The sequence below is a fragment of the Peromyscus californicus genome, unplaced genomic scaffold (assembly GCF_007827085.1).
Source record: "Peromyscus californicus insignis strain IS unplaced genomic scaffold, ASM782708v3 Scaffold_15__1_contigs__length_86483966, whole genome shotgun sequence".
Lineage (NCBI taxonomy): Eukaryota > Metazoa > Chordata > Mammalia > Rodentia > Cricetidae > Peromyscus > Peromyscus californicus.
The window spans coordinates 24,419,175-24,443,444 of NW_026294447.1; the positions used below are offsets into that span (position 1 = coordinate 24,419,175).

At 43.6% G+C, this 24,270-nt stretch overlaps 1 protein-coding gene across 4 annotated transcripts in view; it reads right to left on the bottom strand.

The window, feature by feature from the left end:
* Positions 1-24,270, bottom strand: part of Baz1a (bromodomain adjacent to zinc finger domain 1A) — a 90,360-nt gene that overhangs the window by 32,612 nt on the left and 33,478 nt on the right. For all 4 annotated transcript variants that reach the window (XM_052738533.1, XM_052738531.1, XM_052738534.1 and 1 more), the window contains exons 5-12: positions 19,461-19,562; positions 10,010-10,097; positions 6,872-7,006; positions 4,315-4,414; positions 3,505-3,671; positions 2,944-3,039; positions 2,078-2,216; positions 909-1,055 (exon numbers count right to left, since the gene is read on the bottom strand). In XM_052738533.1, coding sequence (XP_052594493.1) covers positions 909-1,055; positions 2,078-2,216; positions 2,944-3,039; positions 3,505-3,671; positions 4,315-4,414; positions 6,872-7,006; positions 10,010-10,097; positions 19,461-19,562 — 974 coding nt within the window. The remainder of the gene's footprint in view (positions 1-908; positions 1,056-2,077; positions 2,217-2,943; positions 3,040-3,504; positions 3,672-4,314; positions 4,415-6,871; positions 7,007-10,009; positions 10,098-19,460; positions 19,563-24,270) is intronic.

The window sequence follows — 24,270 nt, forward strand, 5'->3', positions numbered from 1 at the left end:
TCCACAGAATATTATTCAGGAAGCCAAATCAATATCTTACATATATAAATGTCAACATTTCCTCTGACTCTGGGAAGTAAACAAAACAGTGAGCATGTTGTTTTGTTTGAGAAAAGTCTCACGCATCCCAGGCTGGTCTTGAACTCAGTGTATTGCCGAGGATGACCCTGCACTTCTTCTGATCCTCCTGCCTCTAACTCCCAAGTGCTGGTATTATGGGTGTGCTTCCCCATGTCCAGTTTTGACGGGTTTTGGTGAACCCAGGGTCTGTGATGCTAGGTGATCATACCCATACATACTGTTTAGAGGCAGTCTACTAAGAAAGTCAAAGGAAATGTCTATCTGAGAATGGACACAGGCTAGACAGCTGGACCCAGTCCAATGCTCAAAAGACTCCTGGCATATTTTTAGATGTTTTCTAAAGGTTTTCTACAAGAAAGTTTTGCTGTGTTAACATACCATATACAGACCCTGGATATTTAAAAGCATAGAATTTAAAGAACAAAATTCCTAATTCAAACTATCAAGATAATAATTCTCCTCAAATGCTGGTGTAAAAAGTGTCAGATCTACAATAAAATCAGCAATAGTACTGTCGTTGAAAGTAGGAATAAGAGTTTAAGTTTTCCCAACACAGGGCATCACAGATCCCAGCCATCTAAATGACAAGGGGCAATGTAAGGAAACAAAAGGAAGACTGCTCAGGGAGACTGTCACAAAGAGGTCACACCAACAATAAGTTTTTATAGACAACTAACAATATGCTGTTAGAATAATATGACTTAGCACCAGAAAAACGGAAGACCTCCATTTCCTAACTGCAAAGAAAAGCTAGTTTGGAAATCATCATCGAATCCAGTTTTACTGCAACGCTACTAGTTCAATCAGCAATGATGGTGAACTCTGACCTTTGGTGTCAGCATCAGTTATCTGCTCTTTGGCTACTTCCTCCTCTTCTTCAGCCATGGCCTGGAAGATTGCAGTCAGGAAGAAAAAAAGCAATTCACACAGTGGGCCTTCACTGTCATTTCCTACAAGAGCTTCCTCTAACACTTCTGTGAATAAAACGTTTAGAAGAGTTTAAAGTTCTGACATGACTGAACACACAACTCCACTGGAAAATAAGAAACATTCACCCAACACCAGTGTGTGCAACTGTCCTCCTAGGGTCTGTTTATGAAGTGGATCCACCTACTGTCTGAACCAAAGTAAATAGGATTTCAACACAGTCAATGCGCTAAAGAACGTCAAATAGCCTTCCTGGACCAAGATAACATCTAAATTTAAAGCCGAGGCACAACTTTAGCTACGTTTAAAAACATACACTTTTAGACGGATGTGGAGATGCATGCCTCTTCCTAACATTTGGGGGCAGAGGCAGGACTGCCACAGATGAAGGCAGACTGTTCTACCAGTCTACACAGCAAGTTCTGGGTCACGAGAGCTATATAGTAATACCCTGTCTCAAAAATCAAAATAACCAACATGCCTTAAACCTAGCCTATAAGGAGAAACTGAAAAATCTGAAAGCCCTGTTGGTCAATGTACTCTTATTAAAATAAGAATGTCAATGCAATTCTGTCTTGGAGGCTTTCTATATGCACCTTAAAAAATTTATTGGATAAAAACTTTAAATTTGATTCAAATCCCTCCTTATATTAGATTCTTTTATCAATGTTTGGACAAAGCTTTTAAACACACAGGAAAATTAGTCATAAATCAGAAGCAGGCATTGCTCACTCAGAAGTGGGGTCTCCTCTGCACCCCTTGAGTTCTAGGCAGTCTCTAACTGTTCTCATTGGTGCACGGAGGCAGAGGTAAGGATGTGCCAGCTCCAAGCCTAGCAATGTACGTTTCCAAGTGGGAGGGCCATGAAGAGGACTGAGGCATGTACATAAAGAAGCCATCTTAAACAACTAGTCAAGCCTCATATGATCCCAGTTTTGCATTGTGACTGCGATCATATGGGAGATTCTCAAAGAGAAGCTATGTCCACCAACCCTAGGAACTGTGAGAGATGCTTGCTTTTAAAGCTCTGACTGTCTGTCACGCAGCAACAGGTAACTTGAGTACTTGCCTAAGGTTACTCCCTCTGGAAACTCATCTTGAAGATCAAAGAGTTCCCCAAATGCATTCAGGAATTCCAAAACCATCAGCGCGTCACCAAAGATCTCAGGAGGTAGTCTGGTTTTCACTGGAGTTGGTTCTGGAAGTTCCTGTAAGGTGAAACAATCCATGGAATATGTGAACCAGGTGCAGGAAAGTTAAAGGAATACATATCCTAACATATTCTTTACCTGGTAAAACTGTCCTATGTGCATTAGTGGCCCTCAGCGCTGGACGGTTACCACATTTACCTCAGGAACTTAGTTTTACTATCCCAGAGTCCATAGGAGAAAACTATGAGTAAAGGACATTTCCTTTCTCGGAAAAAATAACTTTAGGCTGAAGTTTATTTCTGACAATCCCCTAGTAAAACCATCTTCCATCATTCTCAGATTCTGAAGACAAACTAACAATGGAACCCAGGGAAGCCAAGAAGGAACATTTGTACAAGTGGCTATTTCATTTCAGTGAAATACTAGGAAAATATGCTTCTATCAAGAAACAAACATTTCAGCTGAGTGTCTATTACAGGCTACAATCTCAGCATGAGAGTGATACAGACGGAGGGAGCTGCAGGCTGCCTGGACTACACAGTGTGACCCATCTCACTGAAGAAAGAAAAAAAAAAACAATCCACCAAAAATTGTTTCTTGAGATAGGGTCTCAGTATGTAGATCTGGCTGGCCTCAAACCTTGCAGAGATACATCCACCTGTCTCTAACTCCCAATTGCTGGATTAAATGCATGTGTCACCATGCCCAGCCCAACCAAACTTTTAGCAGCAAAGCCACATAGAACAAATTAAATATATCCGTGTCAAACACTGCACGTTCATACCTTAAGGTCATCACATTCCATATCTTCTCTGGGTTTACTCCACTGCTTTAAGTATTCCATATATTTTCGCTTTTCTTCACGTAATTTCTCTCTTTCCTAACAAGAAAGGTTAATAAAAATTGTTACAAGAAATCTATTAGTCAGTGTCAACATCACCTGAGAACTGCTAACACTGAAGCTGGGAAGCTCAGCCAGTATAGTGCTTGCCCAATTATGGCTCCTGAGTTGGATCCTCACGACCACATAAAACGAGTCTTGGTGGCATACACTTGAAATTCCAGTACCTGGAGGGTCATCCTTGGTTATGAGACGCTGTCTCAAAAACAAAGAAAAAACCCTGGAACTGGAGTTACATATGGATGATCGTGAAGTGTAAAAGCACACAGGAATATGTTGAACCTTAAAAGAGTCATTAAAATTTCTAAAGCAAAAGGGAGAAAAACTGATTTTGTTTTCTCAGGGGTCTACGCATGATTCAGAGACGTGAATGCGAATTTGTGCCCTCTGTAAGAACCGCCACCGCTGATGCCACCGCTGATGCACATTCGAGTGAGCACCTACCCTTTCTCTTTCATTTTTAAGTCTCTCTTTCTCCTCCTTTTTCCTCAGTCGCTCTGCTTCTACGATTTTCTTCAATTCTTCTCTCCTTTTCTCTTTATCTTCCTTTTCTTTTTTTCTTGCTTCCAAAGCGTCTGCTTTTTCTCGCTTTAGTTTAGCCTTTTCAAAAGCTGTGGGGAGGGTCAAATTTAAAACCATATACAGGCAAACAGATGTTCGGGTTTCTGGTTTGATTGTTTGTTTTTCCAAATCTAGCAAAAGAGGCCCTAAAATAATTTAGGTTAAATGAGATTGGCAGAGACTCACCAATTTTTGTGGAGCTGATAGATAATGGATAAAACATTAAGCTACCCACACCAGAACAAACACACCTTGCTTTGAAAGCAAAGGCACTAGAACATGTACAAAGAACGACAATCAAGTAATCCACTTTTAAGGTCTGTATTCATCTAGAATTCTCATGTGAACAAGCTTCAGATGCACCGTCAAGCTGGGAGGCAGTGTTGTAAAGGCTATATATAACTCAAGATACAGCAGCCTCCCACAGCTTCTAAATCCTGAAACCACTTCAGCCCAAGCTAGCATTAAGCAGTCTACTAGGGAATAGGATATACTTTGAAGAGATGAGTAAGTCCCATTTAGGAAAAAACCAAAAAAGAAGGAAAGAAAAAGGCAGTTATCTGGGGGCAGAGGGGGCTTACACTTTAAATTAAAAAACTAGATATCTCATTCAGAAACATTCCTCACTGGGCCCAGAGAGATAAACATTCTTTCTTCACCTTAAACAGTGTTTGGAGAGAGCGTTAAACTCACCTAGTGCCTTCATTTCTTCTTGTTTCAAAGGCTTGTCTCTTTCTTTAGTGGCTTTGCTCCGACACCCTACAACAGTCTGTTTACTAGCAATGTTGTCTTCCTAAAGAATAAGCCAAGAAACAAGTGGTAAATCACAAACTATATAAATTGATGGTCTGCCAAGTTCGCCTAGTAAGGGGAAAAAAAAAAAATGAATATCAAAAGCCCCTACCAGGAATTGCGGGTGTATCTCAGTGGTAGAATACCTGCCTAGCACATAAAACATTCCAAAGCCCTGGGTTCAAATGCCCAGCATGGCAAAAAAAACAACAAAACTCACACCAATTATACCTTCCCCCGCGCCCCAGACAGGGTTTCTCTGTGTAACAGCCCTGACTGTCCTGGAACTCACTCTGTAGACCAGACTGGCCTCAAATTCACAGAGATCCGGCTACTTCTATCTCCTGAGTGCTGGGATTAAATGTGTGCACTGCCAGCACCTGGCCAATTATACCTTTTTAAAATACTAGAATGAGTTCTGCTTTTAGTATAAATATTTAACAATTCTAATCATAGTAATATGTAGAACATGAGTCAATAAATATCCAACACTGTGTAATATATCAAGAGCCAAAAAAATTATACATTAGAAAAATCCTCAAGATTACTTTATAAACTAGATGATATAAACATCAAATATGAAAGACACGTCAGAAGGATTTTCTGTGGTCAATATTAATCAATGCCAAATTTTTATTTTATTTTGGGGCAGGATTCTTGCTATATAGCTCCTTTGCTGGCCTGGAACTTTCTATATAGGCCAGGCTAGCCTCAGACTTGCAATCATCCTGCCTCTCCCTTGCACCACACTCAGCTCCTTAATATGCATTTATACTTGATACCATAACGTAACAAAACATCACAATTCACTGTAATATCTGAGTACTCGCTATGGTAGACCAGTGCTAAATCACAGTGTTAAACAGGATAGACTTGGTCCCTTCCCTCATGGGTAGTTTATAGGGAAGTCACATCTTAAGGAGTAAACTATGAGAAAGGGTTTAACAGCTAAAGTGCAATATTCTAAGTAAATGCCTTCCAAATCTCAAAATGTGGCTAAATTCTAGTGGAAATTCCAAATAGCTGAGAAAGGTAATTACGACTGGAGCAGAGCAGGAATATAAAAGTAATTATCTGGTCACTATGCCGGGGGTTATCTGGAAGAAAGAACAGTTTTCACCCACAACGACTGGACAAAGTACTCCAGAGGGACAGGAACAAGAAAAGACAGGAGAACCCTCCGCAGAAGGTTTTCAGCAGGGACAAGGAAGATCTGTCCTATTTCGTCTTTGACAGCACAAGCAGCTCTGAGCTAACTCTCAATACTCTCGAGCTAGTGTTAGAAGCGTGGCAGCTCGTGGCAGCTCGCTGGTGAACCATCCAGCATTAGCAATAGGAAAGAACAGACCAGCACGGGCAGAATGAGGGAAGGAAGACAGTCCAGGGTCAGGAGAAGCCAAGTATGTTTCTTCCAGCTCTGAGAACTGCACACAGTATTAGCTTGCCCACTTCCAGACACTTTCAGAGTGTCTCGAGTTAGGGAATGACCATGACAAGACAAAGGAAAATTCTTTACTGCTACAAGAAATAAAGGCAGTTGGGAAGCAAGCACAGAATTGACACATTTTTCATCTCACACTGCCCTTCTTTCCACTCTAAAAGAAGAAGACTGACCTTGCATTCTGTCTCATTACATACCCTGAGTCAGCAGAAAACTGCTGTGTGCTTGGATCTAGGCCACCACTTCTGGTTTAAAGTCTATTTTCAGTAACTACATAAACAAACTATTATAGAACGAATATTAGAACCATTTGATTGACAAAGTGCAGCCTCAAGGATACTCATTCCGCCTCGCTGCTCACTATTTCGCTCTATTTACAGATCTACTATGCTCCAAGAACTACCAACACTCTGCAATGAATGTTCTGAGTCTCTTATAACTGTGTGTGTGCCTGGAGAACCCTGCCCACCCTTGTGCCCTATGCTGAGCGTCTTAGCCACTGTTCCAGGCAGGAAACATGGAGCATGCAGGTACTCTGGAAGAGTAGCCGAGAGCCTCATCCAGATCCATAGGCACAGACACAGACATGGGCTTGGCCAGGGCTTTGGAAACCTTAGTCACCACTCCCTGACGAGAAAGCATTCAAATATATGAGCCTAGAGGGGCCATTCTTCTTCAAACCCCACACTAGAACTTGTCTGTGTAATTCAGGCCTCCCTTCAAGTCTTCTAACCAGAATGGCTCTGGATACTTCATCCTATTTGTTTTTCCCTAGTAATGGCCTGTACGCTTGTTACTATCTTGCTATGACATCTGTCTCCTGAGAACGTTTAATCCATGCCGAAAACTTCATAAATTTTAATGCTGAGCAGCTGTCAAGGGAGCATGCATTCAAATTTTCTTATATGAACAAAACAGCTATTTTTACGGGTATAGGTGTAACAGGAATCAAACGTCCTTGATTGTAAATGGTGCTTTATTAACAGCTAAAGGGTAGTTTAGCCTTTTCATACCTACCTGACCAAGAGATAATCGTTTGGGAGGTCTTCCTCTCCGTCTGTTAGCAGGACTGAAGATAAATGTCGGTGGATCATCAGGGAAGAAATAAGAAAAATCTTGCTCTGCTATGTTGTATGTTGAAAGAGATGACGCCTTCATTAAAAACACACAAGGTATAGCGACAACACATTAGTGGACTGAAAACAGTATTGTTCAAATGCTGTACGACCACTATTCATGCTGTTGAAGACTAAGCCATTAGGTAGGTGTGTATGTGATCCTTTTCTACTTTAAATAATTCACCAGCAAGATAGCAGAAAGGAAACTTATTAAAAGTCTACCATGAACCGAGTATGACCCGCATTTGCAAGGTAGGACAAGAGGATCAGGAGCTCAAGGTCATTCTTGGCTGAGCAGAAGTTTAAGGTCCGCTTACAAGAGACTCAGCCTAACAAAACCAAACAACCTTGCCACAAAATATCAAAATGTTTCTACAGATTTTTGAATACCAAAAGCTATTTCAATACAATCTGTTTTTTAGACTTATTTTATTTTTAATATTGGGGTGTGTGTGTGTGCACCTATGAGGGCAGGTGTCCTCACTGGATCCCTGAGCTGGAGTTATGTATAAGCAGTTATAAATACCCAATGTGGTGCTGGGAACCAAATTCAGGTCCTCTACAAGAGCAGCGATTGGTAATTAGCTCTTAACAAACAGTCTCTATAGACTCTACTTAAGTTTTGTTTTGATCAGTTTTGTCTAAGTTTTTCTCTCTTTATTTTTTTCCTATCCATCCATCCATCCATCCATCCATCCATCCATCCATCCATCCATCCATCCATCCATCCATCCAAGATAGGGACTCACTACTATGTAGCTCTAAGTAGCCTTGACTTGCTATTTAGACTAGGTTGGGTCTTGAATTCAGGCATCAGCCTGCCTCTGCTCCTGAGTGTTGGAATTACAGGTATGCACCATCATGCCTGGCTTTAAAATATTCAAGTCATACACTTGCCATTTAAAAATCCCTGTATTTTGTTTTTACTTAGCACATAATAATTGCACATTATTTATGAAACACAGTATGATGTTTCACTACTCCAATAAATGTCTTTCTCTTTTGTTTTATTTTTGTAGCCAGTCTCTGGGAAGCCCAGGTTACTCTCTCATGTGCTGTTCTGCCTCAGTCTCCTCAGTTGGATTACTGTCCCCTGGCTCACCAGTAAATCTTTCTCAACCATTTTCCAACTAGTGAACATTTGGATTCTTTTTTCGGGGCTGGACAGTGACTTAAATAATTTATATATTAAAGCAAGTTGGTCTCAATAAAAGCAGAAATACAAATTTTTATCAAGTTTCAAATCAAGAAAATTAAGAAAAATCTTACATATTTGTTTGGTTCTAAGGTATTTGCCAAATTTCAGAATTACCTTTTACCTTGTATCTTAAAATTTGTTTAGAACAATGTTTAGAGCATTTTTGACCCCAGACTTTTTGCTAATTTGGATTAATGGACAGATTATAATTTTTTTACCTCAAAGAAAAAGGCCATTCACAGAAATGTCTCAGAAAAGCCAAGCTACAAAAATGTCAACATTAATAAAACAGGAAGAACTCTACTAAACAATCTCTGTTTTATTGGCAGACACAAGTTCTAGCCTCTAAAACCCTGTTGATTCGGACCTGCTACTAAATCAGGACCCGTTACATTTTTACATTAGATTCTACTGAGAGGATCATTGGTGATCCTACCTAACATTTGGTACACAGACTACCACATGAGGACCAGAGTAGTTTCTTCTCACATACAGGATGATTATGCTTTATTGGAAATGCCTAGAGCCTAAGTATTTCAGATTCTGAAAGATATTTTTAATGTCTGCAAATATACAACAAGGTATCTTGGGGAGGGAGTGTGAAACCTAAGTCTGAAAGTGAAATTCATTTACACAGGCTATTTTTTGTTTTAAGAAAGGGTATCAAGCCGGGCGGTGGTTGGCCCACGCCTTTAATCCCAGCACTTGGGAGGCAGAGCCAGGCGGATCTCTGTGAGTCTGAGGCCAGCCTGGTCTACAGAGCGAGATCCAAGACAGGCACCAAAACAGGCACACAGAGAAACCTCTGGAATCCTCCTCTCTCTGCCTCCACCCCCAGACTGGGGTCATGGATACATACTGCCACGTCCTGGGTGCTGAAGTTCTGAACTCGGGATCTTTTTCTTTTCTTGGTTTCTTGAGACAGGGTTTCTCTGTGTAGCCCTGGCTGTCCTGGAACTCACGGAGATTCGGCATGCTGGGATAAACGGCGTGTACCAGCTCTACCCATGGAACCGGGCTCCCAGTTCTCAGCCTGCTTTACTCATATCACCCAGGTCCCCCCCCCCCCCAGGCTTTTTTTAAACATAAAGTCTCAATATGTCTCAGACTGGCCTCAAAATAATGATCTTTCTTCCTGTCTCAAGTGCTGGAATTACTGGCATATACCACCATGTTTTACTCTCTTTTTTTTTATGCTTCTTTATCTAATGTGATTTAAATAGTTCACATTAAAAATGAATTTTACTATTTTTGACTTTTTATTTAATGCACAATGGAAAGTCTCTAAAATCTTGACTTCAGGGCTGAGGATGCAGTTCAGTTGCTAAATGCTTGCTTAGAATGCATGAAGCCCTCAATTCAATCCCCAGCTCCGCATATGATACATGCGACAATAATACAGCACTTAGGAGGAAGTCCAGCCTCAGATACACAAATTTCTTCTCCCTCTTAATGCCATTAGGAAAATCTAACCTATCGGCTTAGCACTTGGTCTAGGGTGCCTTTGATTGGTTGTCTCACTTCAGCACTTATTGAGTATCGTTCTAAATCTATCCACTCTTGGTTAACTCACGACACAACTTTCCAAGTTCTGTCTCGGTTGATCATTTATCTAATTAAAAAGTGGCAGGAACTGAGCCACCTAATAATTCTAAAAATAACACCCAATTCAACAAAAACACTTCGTTTAAAAGGTACTAAAAATTAGCTCTGCAGATAAAATGAGAGCGATTTTAGTCATCTTTGAAATATCATTTTGGCAATGTTACAAATTTATATAGCACTATACAATTGATACTTTTATTTCTTCCCGATAAATAATTTCACTCTTCTCCTTACCTTAATTTTAATGACTCCATCTTGTGGTTCACAGTGTTGTTTCAGAAAAAGCTTTAGTTTATCACGAGAAAATAGGTGTTTTCTCCGGCTGATGTTGGGGGAAAGAGGGTAGAATTAGGACTAATGATTTAGAACTCCGTGATCACTATACATTTAAGACATGACTATTATCTTTGACCTTTATTGACTCTTTGTGGGTTTCACATTATCCACATCTTCCTGTCCCCTCGCATCTGCCCTCAGTCCTTGCAACCTCCCCTCCGAAACAAAGCCAAATTTAAAAGAGAAACCAAAAACAAAAACTATACAAGGAAAAAGAGAGAGAAGAATCTTGTCCTGGAAGCTGCAGTGGCCCCCCCGAGTCTCACAGTTCACCCTTTAGTCCATGTCTTTACTTCCTAGTGAAAGCATGACATTTAAGCCGGGAAGGCCTCACACAGGGGAATAGTCATCCTCCAAAGGTGTTTAGTAGACCTTACTAGAGACTCTACACACAAAGGGATTCTTCTGCCAGAATCTAGAAAACCTGAGTGGATCAATTACAATTTAATTTTCCTCAAAAACAACAGTAGCAGCAGTGGACACAGCAAACAAAACCCAAACAGTCGAAAACCCAGCACAACCACCCTGGGAAATGTAATGTGTTGATCAAATCCAGTGCATGTCTTTCAAGCAAAAGTACAGTTTCCATCAATAAACCTTACTGGAGGCGTAAGGCAGTGCCCTGTGAGTCCTGTATTTCTTTCCTGTCTGCCCCAGGACTGCGGAGCAGCTGGCAAACGGAAGGTAGTCACTCGCCGATAATGCGCAAACTGACTCTGGAAGTTTGCACTGTCTGACAGGTAGTCAGTAGCCACGTATGGGTTCTTTTCAGAAACACATTAAAAAGTCAGTTCCTCATTTTTACTAGTTACATTTCAAGAGCTCAATGGCCATAAATGGCAATTAGCTACCACTGGTCAGAACGTAGGACGTTTTCATTAACAGGGGAAGAGAAGTTGGGCTTCTCACTACTCCTCCAGTGGAGCGGGTCTCCTGCAGGAATACTACTGTCTTCAGTCAATGGGGGCTGGAAGCTGGGGGCTGGAGGGCCAGCTCCGGGGTTTGGAGCACTTGTTGCCTTGCAGAGAACCTGGGCTCCCAGCACCCACATACTGTAACTCCAGTTCCAGGAGATCCCAAGCCCTCTCTGACCGCATGGGCACCACATACTCATGTAGCACACATATACATGTGCTGGCAAAACATTCATACACATAAAAAAAAAAAATCCTAAAAAGCTTAAAAAAAAAACTTCAAGATATTGCTTTATTGTCAAGCATAGATTTCTCATCATGAAGAATATGAAAAAGAAGAAAATGAGCCAATGAGGGTGTAACCAAAGTCTAGTGGAATTATAAACTAGAAGCCAAAAAGTAAAGAGGAAAATGAAGATTAAAACAGGAAACAAAATTGTGACAGCTGTATTTAGAATGAAAGACAAGAGGAGAACTCAATTGTGAGCATGGTCTTCACTTCCCAGTCACTAACCCATACATGCCTGACTGGATCTCAGTACCTCAAAACTAAATTCAATAAACAGGAAGATGATAGTCTTAGGATCATGTAGCAGGCATGTTCTACCTGTTGATATTGCTATACAAACACCGATACTACAAAGTTCATCCCAGAGAACCACACAAGTGAGTTCTAAAACTAAATGAGTAATTAAAAAAAAAAAAAACTTGTAACATTTAAGCAAGTTCATGATTTTGTGTTGGGCTAACTGCTGGGATGCACTGGCTGCAACCCAGTGGCCCACTGGCTCCAGGCTGGACACATCTGCTATAGATCTTAAACAAACAGACCAATCACACACTTGGATGTAACTATAGATGAAACAGCTGGGCTGGTGACATGCTTCAGCAGACAATGGCCTGATGACCTACTTTGATCCCTGGAATTCAATATGACAGAAGAACTGTCTCCTCCCTACAAGAAAATGCTATTTCAAGCTGGATGTGGTGGCACATGTATTTAATTCCAACACTTGGAGGCAGAGACAGGCAGATCTTTCTGAGTTTGAGGCCAGCCTGGTCTACAAAGGGAGTTCCAAAACAACCAGGGCTGTTCCACAGAGAAACAACCCTGTCTCACTCCCCCACCACAAAAAAAAAAAAAAAAAAAAAAAGAAAGAAAGAAAAGAGAAGAAAGTGGTATCTCTGACACAGGACATAATCTAAGAAAAGTGACCTAAGAAATCACTTTTCTTAGATTTCCTGAGGTACACATGGGGCAAAAGGAAATGAGAGAACAATTAGAAGTTGTTTTACAGCAAATATCTATTTATTGTCAGATGACTAAAAGCATTCTGAGAGTCAATAATAGGGACTCCAAACTATATCCATGTTACCTAAAGCCAGTGATTTTATATATTAAGTATTTATTACTCCTCTTTCTTCAGATTGAAATCTTTCTGACTAGGGCTTCAGCAGAGCAGGAAATAATTTTAAAAATGATATATAGAATTGCATAAAAAATTTAAAAAGCTACGTAACAAAGGAAACCATCAACACAGTAAAGAAGCACCTGCAGAATGGAAGAAACTCTTTGCAAATGATTTACCTGACTCTTAAGGAATTACCTACAAGACATGAAGAATTCAAAGAAGTAAACATCCTCACTGAGGATATAATTCAGCTGCTAAAGTGCTCACCACACTTGCACACTTACAATCTCGGTGCAGGAAGGCAGAGTCAGGAGGATCTCTGGGAGCTTGACGCATAGCCAATCTAGATAATCGGTGAGGCCCTGGTGCCCAAGTGAAAGCCCATCTCAAAAAGCAAAATGGGGCAAACGTAAGCCAACGCTCCCTTTTCTGCACAGCCACCAATATGGCTAAAGTGGAGCCGAAGAAGAAGCGGACCTTCCCAAGTTCACCTACCGCGGCATGGACCTGGACCAGCTTCTCCAGCACCTTTTTACTTAAATGAAAGTAATTCTGATAAATAAAATAAATTTGATAAAAGTAATCTTTTATCAAAGCCCACACACAATGTCCTCTGAGCGCTGATGCAGCTGTACAGCGTCCCCTACAGGGACGCCTGACCGTGGCCAGCAGCGGAAGCAGCACTCGCTACTCAAGCCCCTGAGAAAGGCCAAGGAGGAGGCTGGGCTCATGGAGAAGCCTGAGGTGGTGAAGACCCACTTGAGGGACTTGATCATGCTGCCCGAGGTGGTAGGAAGCATGGTGGGCGTGAAGAACGGCAAGACCTTCAACCAGGTGGAAACCAAACCAGAGACGACGGGCCACAACCTGGTGAGTTCTCCATCCCCTACAGGCTCATGAAACACAGCTGGCCTGAATCGGTGGCGCCCTCTCCGCCCACTTAATCCTCAAGTAGCTGTGGCCAATAAAATCTCAAGTCGTGGTGGCGCACGCCTTAAATCCAGCACTCGGGAGGCAGAGGCAGGCGGATCTCTGTGAGTTCGAGGCCAGCCTGGGCTATAGGGTGAGTTCCAGGAAAGATGCAAAGCTACAGAGAAACCTCATCTCGAAAAACCAAAAAGCCAAATGGGGTAGGTGAGATCAGGTAAGGGCACTCAAAACCAACCATAACAACCCAAGTTTGATTCCCAGAACCAACACGGTAAAAGGAAAAGAACCCATTCCCTGACCCCCACACACCCAAGTGGCCTGGACCACACAGCAACCATTGCTGCTTGACAAAGTTCCAGCATTTTCAAGTCCACACACATTTCTCCAGCACCTTTTCACTTATATTTTTAATGATTCTCACGATTAATGCCTCCCTTTGGGAAATTATGTGTGGGCTTTGATGAAAGATAATGTGTACAATGGTAGCCTCTCTAAACAAGTAATTCTTTGGGAAAAAAAAATCCCCTCTACCATGAAACCAAGAATTCCACTGTTCCCTCCTAATTACATCAAGAACAGGGAAATCAGAGATTTACTAGACACACCTGATCCCGAGGATGAAATGCCTACAATCCAGATCCAGAGCCTGAGGCCAGTAAGGGCAAGAGTTCAGTGGCCCTTCATTAACATATGACCTATTGTCAAGGTCAAGGCTAGCTTCCTCAAGCCACACCCCAGCTCCCATGCCCCTTGTCTCCCTTTTAATCCTATGTGCAACTATGCGGTATAATCTCTTCTCAATTAAAAGTTGCTGGCAGCCATCCCCATTCACTCTTAGATCGTGTCTCCTCACTCTCCCCCACACATCCTCTATGGGACCTGAGGCCCCCTGCCGAGGCAGGTCTTTGGCACCCTAGGGTTTTAGGTTATACACAGAGACAATAAAGAACTGCAGACAGCTGAGTAAAGCTGGGAGTGGGAGAGGCGGTCCTCCCCAGAGAAGAGCACACCAAGTGACAGTCCTGAACCCATCCATACAAGTAAGATGTATGGACTCAACACAGTTATATTTAGGAATATGTGTATATACATATATGTATAGAATAAAAATTAATGGGAAAAAGAGACCATTAATTTGAAGGAGAGTGGGGAGGGGTGTATGGGAGGTAAGTTTGGGGGGAGAAGAGGGAAAAAAGAAATGCTGTGATTATAATCTAAAAAGATAATAATAAAAAGCAAGAGCAGAGAAGGCTCCTGAGGAATGATACCCCAAGTTGACTTCTGGCCTCCACATACACACAAGTACATATACCCACAACTACACCATTACACAAGCTAAATAATACAATATACAATCAACAAGTAACTGAATTGAACAGTCCTTGAAGAAATACAAATGGCCAATATACATGAAACAATTATCAACATCCTTGCTCATCATGAAAATGGTGGTGGCGCACGCCTTTAATCCCAGCACTTGGGAGGCAGAGCCAGGAGGATCTCTGTGAGTTCAAGGCCAGCCTGGGCTACCAAGTGAGTTCCAGGAAAAGGCACAAAGCTACACAGAGAAACCCTGTCTCAAGGGAAAAAAAAAAAAAAAAAAAGAAAATGCATATTAAAACTACATTGAGGTTCCATTTAGCCAAGAAAGAAAAGAAAAGAAAACAAAACGGGCCGGAGAGAGGGCTCAGTGGTTAGGGGAATGTATTGTTCTTGCAGGACTCAGGTTTGGTTGTCAGTACTCAGGTCAATTGGCTCACAGCAAGCCTGTAACTCCAGTTTGAGGGTGATCTAACACTCTGGCATCCATGAGCAGCTGCAGGAATGTACACATACCCCACACAGACACACATAACTAATGTAAGTATTTAACATAGAATGCATGGGCAGTCATGGTGCTCCACTCTTTAAGCACAGGCAAGCAGGTCTGAGTTTGTGTTTAAGACCCGTCTGGTTTACATAGAGTTCCAGGCCTGCCAAAACTACACAATGATACCCTGTCCCCCCCCCCAAAAAAAAAAAACAACAGCAACCCCCAAAAACCCCAAAACACACTTTACAAAGGAAACAAACACTAGTGAACATGGGGGGAGGGGTCCATATACACTATCAATGGGAATTAAATGAACGTAACCACGTAAGTGGAAGGGGACTATTGGGGAAGAGGAAGGGGACTATTGGGGAAGAGGAAGGGGACTAGTGTGGGAAGAGGAAGGGGACTAGTGTGGGAAGAGGAAGGGGACTAGTGTGGGAAGAGGAAGGGGACTATTGGGGAAGAGGAAGGGGACTAGTGTGGGAAGAGGAAGGGGACTAGTGTGGGAAGAGGAAGGGGACTAGTGTGGGAAGAGGAAGGGGACTATTGGGGAAGAGGAAGGGGACTAGTGTGGGAAGAGGAAGGGGACTAGTGTGGGAAGAGGAGGGGACTATTGGGGAAGAGGAAGGGGACTAGTGTGGGAAGAGGAAGGGGACTATTGGGGAAGAGGAAGGGGACTATTGGGGAAGAGGAAGGGGACTAGTGTGGGAAGAGGAAGGGGACTATTGGGGAAGAGGAAGGGGACTATTGGGGAAGAGGAAGGGGACTAGTGTGGGAAGAGGAAGGGGACTATTGGGGAAGAGGAAGGGGACTAGTGTGTGGGAAGAGGAAGGGGACTATTGGGGAAGAGGAAGGGGACTAGTGTGGGAAGAGGAAGGGGACTATTGGGGAAGAGGAAGGGGACTAGTGTGGGAAGAGGAAGGGGACTATTGGGGAAGAGGAAGGGGACTATTGGGGAAGAGGAAGGGGACTAGTGTGGGAAGAGGAAGGGGACTATTGGGGAAGAGGAAGGGGACTAGTGTGGGACTATTGGGGAAGAGGAAGGGGACTAGTGTGGGAAGAGGAAGGGGACTATTGGGGAAGAGGAAGGGGACTAGTGTGGGAAGAGGAAGGGGACTAGTGTGGGAAGAGGAAGGGGACTATTGGGGAAGAGGAAGGGGACTATTGGGGAAGAGGAAGGGGACTAGTGTGGGAAGAGGAGGGGACTATTGGGGAAGAGGAAGGGGACTAGTGTGGGAAGAGGAAGGGGACTAGTGTGGGAAGAGGAAGGGGACTATTGGGGAAGAGGAAGGGGACTAGTGTGGGAAGAGGAAGGGGACTAGTGTGGGAAGAGGAGGGGACTATTGGGGAAGAGGAAGGGGACTAGTGTGGGAAGAGGAAGGGGACTATTGGGGAAGAGGAAGGGGACTATTGGGGAAGAGGAGGGGACTATTGGGGAAGAGGAAGGGGACTAGTGTGGGAAGAGGAAGGGGACTATTGGGGAAGAGGAAGGGGACTATTGGGGAAGAGGAAGGGGACTAGTGTGGGAAGAGGAAGGGGACTATTGGGGAAGAGGAAGGGGACTAGTGTGGGAAGAGGAAGGGGACTATTGGGGAAGAGGAAGGGGACTAGTGTGGGAAGAGGAAGGGGACTATTGGGGAAGAGGAAGGGGACTAGTGTGGGAAGAGGAAGGGGACTATTGGGGAAGAGGAAGGGGACTATTGGGGAAGAGAAAGGGGACTATTGGGGAAGAGGAAGGGGACTATTGGGGAAGAGGAAGGGGACTAGTGTGGGAAGAGGAAGGGGACTATTGGGGAAGAGGAAGGGGACTATTGGGGAAGAGGAAGGGGACTAGTGTGGGAAGAGGAAGGGGACTAGTGTGGGAAGAGGAGGGGACTATTGGGGAAGAGGAAGGGGACTAGTGTGGGAAGAGGAAGGGGACTATTGGGGAAGAGGAAGGGGACTATTGGGGAAGAGGAAGGGGACTAGTGTGGGAAGAGGAAGGGGACTATTGGGGAAGAGGAAGGGGACTATTGGGGAAGAGGAAGGGGACTAGTGTGGGAAGAGGAAGGGGACTATTGGGGAAGAGGAAGGGGACTAGTGTGGGAAGAGGAAGGGGACTATTGGGGAAGAGGAAGGGGACTAGTGTGGGAAGAGGAAGGGGACTATTGGGGAAGAGGAAGGGGACTAGTGTGGGAAGAGGAAGGGGACTATTGGGGAAGAGGAAGGGGACTATTGGGGAAGAGAAAGGGGACTATTGGGGAAGAGGAAGGGGACTATTGGGGAAGAGGAAGGGGACTAGTGTGGGAAGAGGAAGGGGACTATTGGGGAAGAGGAAGGGGACTATTGGGGAAGAGGAAGGGGACTAGTGTGGGAAGAGGAGGGGACTATTGGGGAAGAGGAAGGGGACTAGTGTGGGAAGAGGAAGGGGACTATTGGGGAAGAGGAAGGGGACTAGTGTGGGAAGAGGAAGGGGACTAGTGTGGGAAGAGGAAGGGGACTATTGGGGAAGAGGAAGGGGACTATTGGGGAAGAGGAAGGGGACTAGTGTGGGAAGAGGAGGGGACTATTGGGGAAGAGGAAGGGGACTAGTGTGGGAAGAGGAAGGGGACTAGTGTGGGAAGAGGAAGGGGACTAGTGTGGGAAGAGGAAGGGGACTAGTGTGGGAAGAGGAGGGGACTATTGGGGAAGAGGAAGGGGACTATTGGGGAAGAGGAAGGGGACTAGTGTGGGAAGAGGAAGGGGACTAGTGTGGGAAGAGGAAGGGGACTAGTGTGGGAAGAGGAAGGGGACTATTGGGGAAGAGGAAGGGGACTATTGGGGAAGAGGAAGGGGACTAGTGTGGGAAGAGGAAGGGGACTAGTGTGGGAAGAGGAAGGGGACTATTGGGGAAGAGGAAGGGGACTATTGGGGAAGAGGAAGGGGACTAGTGTGGGAAGAGGAAGGGGACTAGTGTGGGAAGAGGAAGGGGACTAGTGTGGGAAGAGGAAGGGGACTAGTGTGGGAAGAGGAAGGGGACTATTGGGGAAGAGGAAGGGGACTAGTGTGGGAAGAGGAAGGGGACTAGTGTGGGAAGAGGAGGGGACTATTGGGGAAGAGGAAGGGGACTAGTGTGGGAAGAGGAAGGGGACTATTGGGGAAGAGGAAGGGGACTATTGGGGAAGAGGAAGGGGACTATTGGGGAAGAGGAAGGGGACTAGTGTGGGAAGAGGAGGGGACTATTGGGGAAGAGGAAGGGGACTATTGGGGAAGAGGAAGGGGACTAGTGTGGGAAGAGGAGGGGACTATTGGGGAAGAGGAAGGGGACTAGTGTGGGAAGAGGAAGGGGACTAGTGTGGGAAGAGGAAGGGGACTATTGGGGAAGAGGAAGGGGACTAGTGTGGGAAGAGGAAGGGGACTAGTGTGGGAAGAGGAAGGGGACTAGTGTGGGAAGAGGAAGGGGACTAGTGTGGGAAGAGGAGGGGACTATTGGGGAAGAGGAAGGGGACTAGTGTGGGAAGAGGAAGGGGACTATTGGGGAAGAGGAAGGGGACTATTGGGGAAGAGGAAGGGGACTATTGGGGAAGAGGAAGGGGACTAGTGTGGGAAGAGGAAGGGGACTATTGGGGAAGAGGAAGGGGACTAGTGTGGGAAGAGGAAGGGGACTATTGGGGAAGAGGAAGGGGACTAGTGTGGGAAGAGGAAGGGGACTAGTGTGGGAAGAGGAAGGGGACTATTGGGGAAGAGGAAGGGGACTAGTGTGGGAAGAGGAGGGGGACTATTGGGGAAGAGGAAGGGGACTAGTGTGGGAAGAGGAGGGGACTATTGGGGAAGAGGAAGGGGACTAGTGTGGGAAGAGGAAGGGGACTAGTGTGGGAAGAGGAGGGGGACTATTGGGGAAGAGGAAGGGGACTAGTGTGGGAAGAGGAGGGGACTATTGGGGAAGAGGAAGGGGACTAGTGTGGGAAGAGGAAGGGGACTAGTGTGGGAAGAGGAGGGGGACTATTGGGGAAGAGGAAGGGGACTAGTGTGGGAAGCAAGAGAGGAAAATGAGATGATACAAGGAACATGACGTACACACACAAAATGGCAAAGTGACTTATATTTTGTATAATGGATATCTACTAATAAAGTCCTTAATTCATTAGCTTGGAAATGATTTGGAATTAGTAATTCAAACCAGGAGCTCAAGGTCCATTTTATTACCAATTAATACAAAAACATACTTATTTGAAAACAGAATCAATCATTTGCAACACTATCCACTCATTCTAAATACTCTCACTTAGAAGCCTGCCTATAAAGAAAACACTGAGTTTTACCTGATTTGTGTTGCTTTCACGACAGCAGACTCATACATTTCCTTTTTAGTGGGCTGCACCTTGTACCTGAAGAGTAATGGGTCAATTGCATCTTTTTTCTTCCTAAAAAGAAGAACAGACCCAAATCAGTTAGTCATTTAAGAACATCAGATTCTTGAAACTATTTCTTTGCACATTATAGTAATAGACTCTTTCTTTCTCTTTTTCTTTTGAAGCAGGGTCTCAATATATAGCTCTATCTGGCCTTGAACTCACAGGACAGGCCTCCAAGTACTGGAATTGAAGATAAGTTCTACTACACCAGCTATGATACAATCTTATGTGGTTTTATTTTATTTTATTTATTTGCTCCCGAGTGCTGGGATTAAAGGCTAGCACCACCACCACCCAGCATGGTTTTATTTTAAGATTTTTATAAATTAGATAGCTTTTCACACTGTATTAGCCAAAACACTACAAGGCATAATTTAATCTTAAGTAGGCATTTAAATTATTTATTCAATAAAATTTCCTTGAGTGAATAAAGTAGTTGGAAATGAATAGTAAGTACTTAGTACTGTTTACCTGTTTAGGTTTTAAATATAAATGTAAAAATTACACACACACACACACACACACACACACACACACACACACACACACACTTTCTTTTTCCGAGACAGGGATAATTTGGGCTGGTTTTGAGCTCATTCCATAGTTGAGGATGACCCAGAACTCACAACATTGAGCGACTGAGGGTAACTTTGAACTCCTGGCCCTCTCCTTGCCTTTACTTCCCAGTGCTAGGTTACAGGTACGTGCCACCACACCCAGTTTATTTGTGGTTAGGGACTGAACACAGGTCTTCAGGCACGCTAGGTGAAAGTATTCTACCAACTGAGCTATACCCAGCCCCTATGTTAGAAAAATTTGGAGGGAAAAAGTGAAGAAAAATAAAGAGAAGGTGGACAGAGTGGCAGGCTGTGCTGTATGTAATCCCAGCACTTGGGAACAAGAAGGTATGAGGATCAGAAATTCAGCGTCATCCTTAGCTACACTTAAAGTTGCAAGCTAGCTTGAATATCTCAAAAGGAAAGAAAAAGTAGGTTTCTTAGAATTGCTTTTAACTTTGTTCACAGGAGCAAGCCTGGGCCTGGTGGTTTAGGCCTGTAAACCAAGCTATTCAGGAGGCTAAGGCAGAAGATCAAGGCTACAATTGAGTCAAGGCCATCTTGGGCAATTTAGTGAAATCCTCTCTCAAAATAAAAATAAAAAGGGTATGGAAGTATAGGTCCATGGTAGAATACTTGTCTAGTTCAAGCACACGTACAAATGGCAAATAGTACAGTTAATCCTCACTCCAACTAACTTCTCACTAAGCTTTAAAGATGTATCTACTCATTCACCACTCACTCAATAACTGAAAACCTACAGTATGCCAGATACTATTATAATAACAAGTCAGTTAATCCAAGCACTTGAGAGTTCAAGGTCAGCTTGGTCTATAGAGCAAGTTCCAGGGAAACCCTGTCTTGAAAAACCAAAAATGAAATAAAATACAAGATATAAACAAGCAAGAAAAAAAAGGCCACTACCTTATTTATATGGGCAGTGATACTTGGTCAGCTGACCAGGCAGGCCTTCCGGTAAGTTCATATCTAAAGAGCTGTGTCTGCGGCGATGACAGGGAGGGGGTGAGGAACAAGCCAGGAGTAAATCTAAGAAAGGGAGTTTAGAGGAAGAGAGGATACTGCAGAACCTGAGGTCAGAGTGCGCATATTAGCACAAGATGCAGGATCATGAGGAGAAAGAAGATTCATCCAGTCAGAGGAGGTGAATAATAAATATTGTTAATGGAGCTTTGCTGTAGCCCTTTCATAAAACTTCCTTTGGGACAGAAATGAGAACTTCATTCTTTCTAAGGAAGTATGATCACCAGAGACTAACAGAAATGCTTCCTATTATATGGACTAACCTACCAAACAGGAAGAATACAGAACTTCCATTTGAATTACTTCCTCTCTTGCTACTCCATGCCTAGGTCTACACAGGAGAAGTTTATTAGTATATCTCAATAGTAGCTGTCGGCCTACCACGTCACTACCAGCAAGGAAAATGATCTTTGTGGAGGGCCCCCAAGCAGCTTGACCACACAGCAGCCATGATAGGCTTAGCTAGACACAGCTTCTGTGAAAGTCTTACTGGCAGGCAACACCCAGATCCAGGAAAAGCCTTAAGCTGATACCATACAGAGATCCACCCAGAGATGAGGAAGTACCTGACAGCCCAAACATTCCGACCATTAGATAAGGTGGCCAGATGCCCTTGAGTCTAGCACACACCTATTTTTGTTTTACAGATACCCCTAGACAATCGTCAGCCAATCAGGGTCCTGGACTCTGGAAATCTCCTCACCCCAACCTCTGCTATGATTAAAAACCCCACCCCACCTGAGCTCAGGACTCTCTGCTCTCTCTGATGTGTTGGAGAGACAGAGGGACCAAGCTCCAGAGCTTGAAATAAAGGTTCTTTGCTTTTACATGCAAGATTCGGTCTCCGTGGTGGTTTTTTTGGGGGTCCCCGCAATCTGGCCATTATATATGTTATGGTGTTAAATCACTGATCCAGCCTGCTCTATCGGGGGATTCAATCAACCACTCAAAAGTATTTGGGCCCAGGAGAGGTGGCACACTCCTGTAATCTCAGCACTTGGGAGGCTGAGGCAGATGGAGCTCTGAGTTCGAGGCCAGCTTGATCTAACATAAGGAGCTCCAGGCTGCAGAGTGAGACCCTGTCTCAAAAAACCAAGTATTTGGGAGCATCTGTACTAAGCATACAAGTTTTTCTCTACCACTGTTCTCTAAACAGTACAGTATAAAGCCTACTGACACAGCGTTTGCCCTGCATCTGAAATTATAAGTCATCTATAGATGACTATACATGTATATGCCAATACTGTGCCACTTTGTATCAGGAGCTTGAGTGAGCATCTGCAGACTTCTTTTTTTGAGAAGGGTGGTAGTGAGTTCCTGGAAGAAGAAATCTTCCATGGACACTGGGGACAGTTTATTGTATTAATTCACAACAAAATATGTTGTATAAATATTTCTCTCTCACGTACACATTCTAACAAATAGCATTTTATTTGTATTTGATAAAGGATAAAATTTCTATAGACTAGAAATAACCCCCAAAAAATCTACTGTATTTTCAATATAAAATTTTCTTTTTAAGAAATTATCGGGGCTGGAGAGATGGCTCAGAGGCTGAGAGCACTGATTGCTCTTCCAGAGGTCCTGAGTTCAATTCCCAGCAACCACATGGTGGCTCACTGCCATCTGTAATGAGATCTGACGCCCTCTTCTGTGTACATAATAAATAAATAAATCTTTAAAAAAGAAATTACCAGGGTAGCTAGACAGTGGTGGCTCACACCTTTAATCCCAGCACTCAGGAGACAAAGGAAAGTGAGTTTCTGTGGGTTCAACAGCCTGGTCTACAGAGCAAGTTCCAAGACAATCAGGGCTACACAGAGAAACCCAGTCTCGAAAAGACCAAAACTGACGGGAGCCATAAGCCTAAGTGACCCTTGACACGCATGCCGCCATATTTAGGCTTCTCTCCTCTTTTCTTAGATCTAGGCCTTGCTTAAGTCTCCATAGCACCAGAACCTCTTCCCACAGATACCAGAACCTCTTCTCAATTAGGCTGCAGCTAGGCAATTAGGCAGTTAGACAAGGGTAGATAGATAACCTTCAGAGCAACATTTCCTGCTGGCCGAATAGCCCATAATTAAGTCCCTTCCTGCTCGCAGCCCCCTTTGCCTACCTATATATGCCTTGAGAGTAAAATAAATTTTGGAGCTTGATCAGACGTCCTGTCTTGCTCTCATTCTTTGTGTCTCTTGTCCCTCTCATTCACCAGCCCTCCCTTCAGGTCCCCGTTGAAGACCCCGCTGGCCGGGGCACAAAACAAGAAATGATCAAGTTATGTTCACTACAACTCTTCTGCATTGAGAATCTATGGAATACTCTTTCAGTATAGACAGTTATTTACAGTGACACACACATATGGATTATATTAGTGTTTACCTCAACTTAGATATTAACCTTTCATACATCAAACTACCAATAAACTAGGATCCGTTCTTCATCTCTGCTGAGGTAGCTTAACAGATAAAGGTGTTTGCTGTCAAGCCTGACTTCAGCCCCCAAGAACCACAGGGAAGGAAAGAACCTACTCATGGAAGCAGGCCTCTGTTTTCCAGCAACGCACGCACGCACGCACACCTCACTCTTTCTCCCTCTCTCAATAAAACCCTCATCACTGTAACAGTCCAGTTACCATGACAGCCAGATTATATTACACAAAAGGAATTCAATGAATGTAAAATTTGAAATAAGCTAGGCATGGTGAAGCATGTGTTTAACTCCAGTATTCAGGAGGCAGAGGCAGGAGGATGGCAAGTCTGGACCCAGACCGAGTTAGTAAGTTTGAGAGAGCTTGGGCTAACATAGCAAGATCCTCTCTCAAAAAAAGAAAATTATACACATACATTATATATTATTTGTATAGAAATATTTTATTTTTACACATTTATATATTAACAAGTGTGAATTATATTTTCATCTAGAGGTTCTGAAATAATTATCTTTCCTTGTAGTCCTGCAATTGCTACCAGCACAGGAAATATTACTCAAAATATACTCTATACAGTGTGTCTGACCAGAATAACAATTTTTTTCAACATACTTCAACTTTAAACGCTATCTGTTTAGAGATGGCCCCACTGATTCAGGCAACAGTTGAGGGGCGTGAGCGATACTTCTGC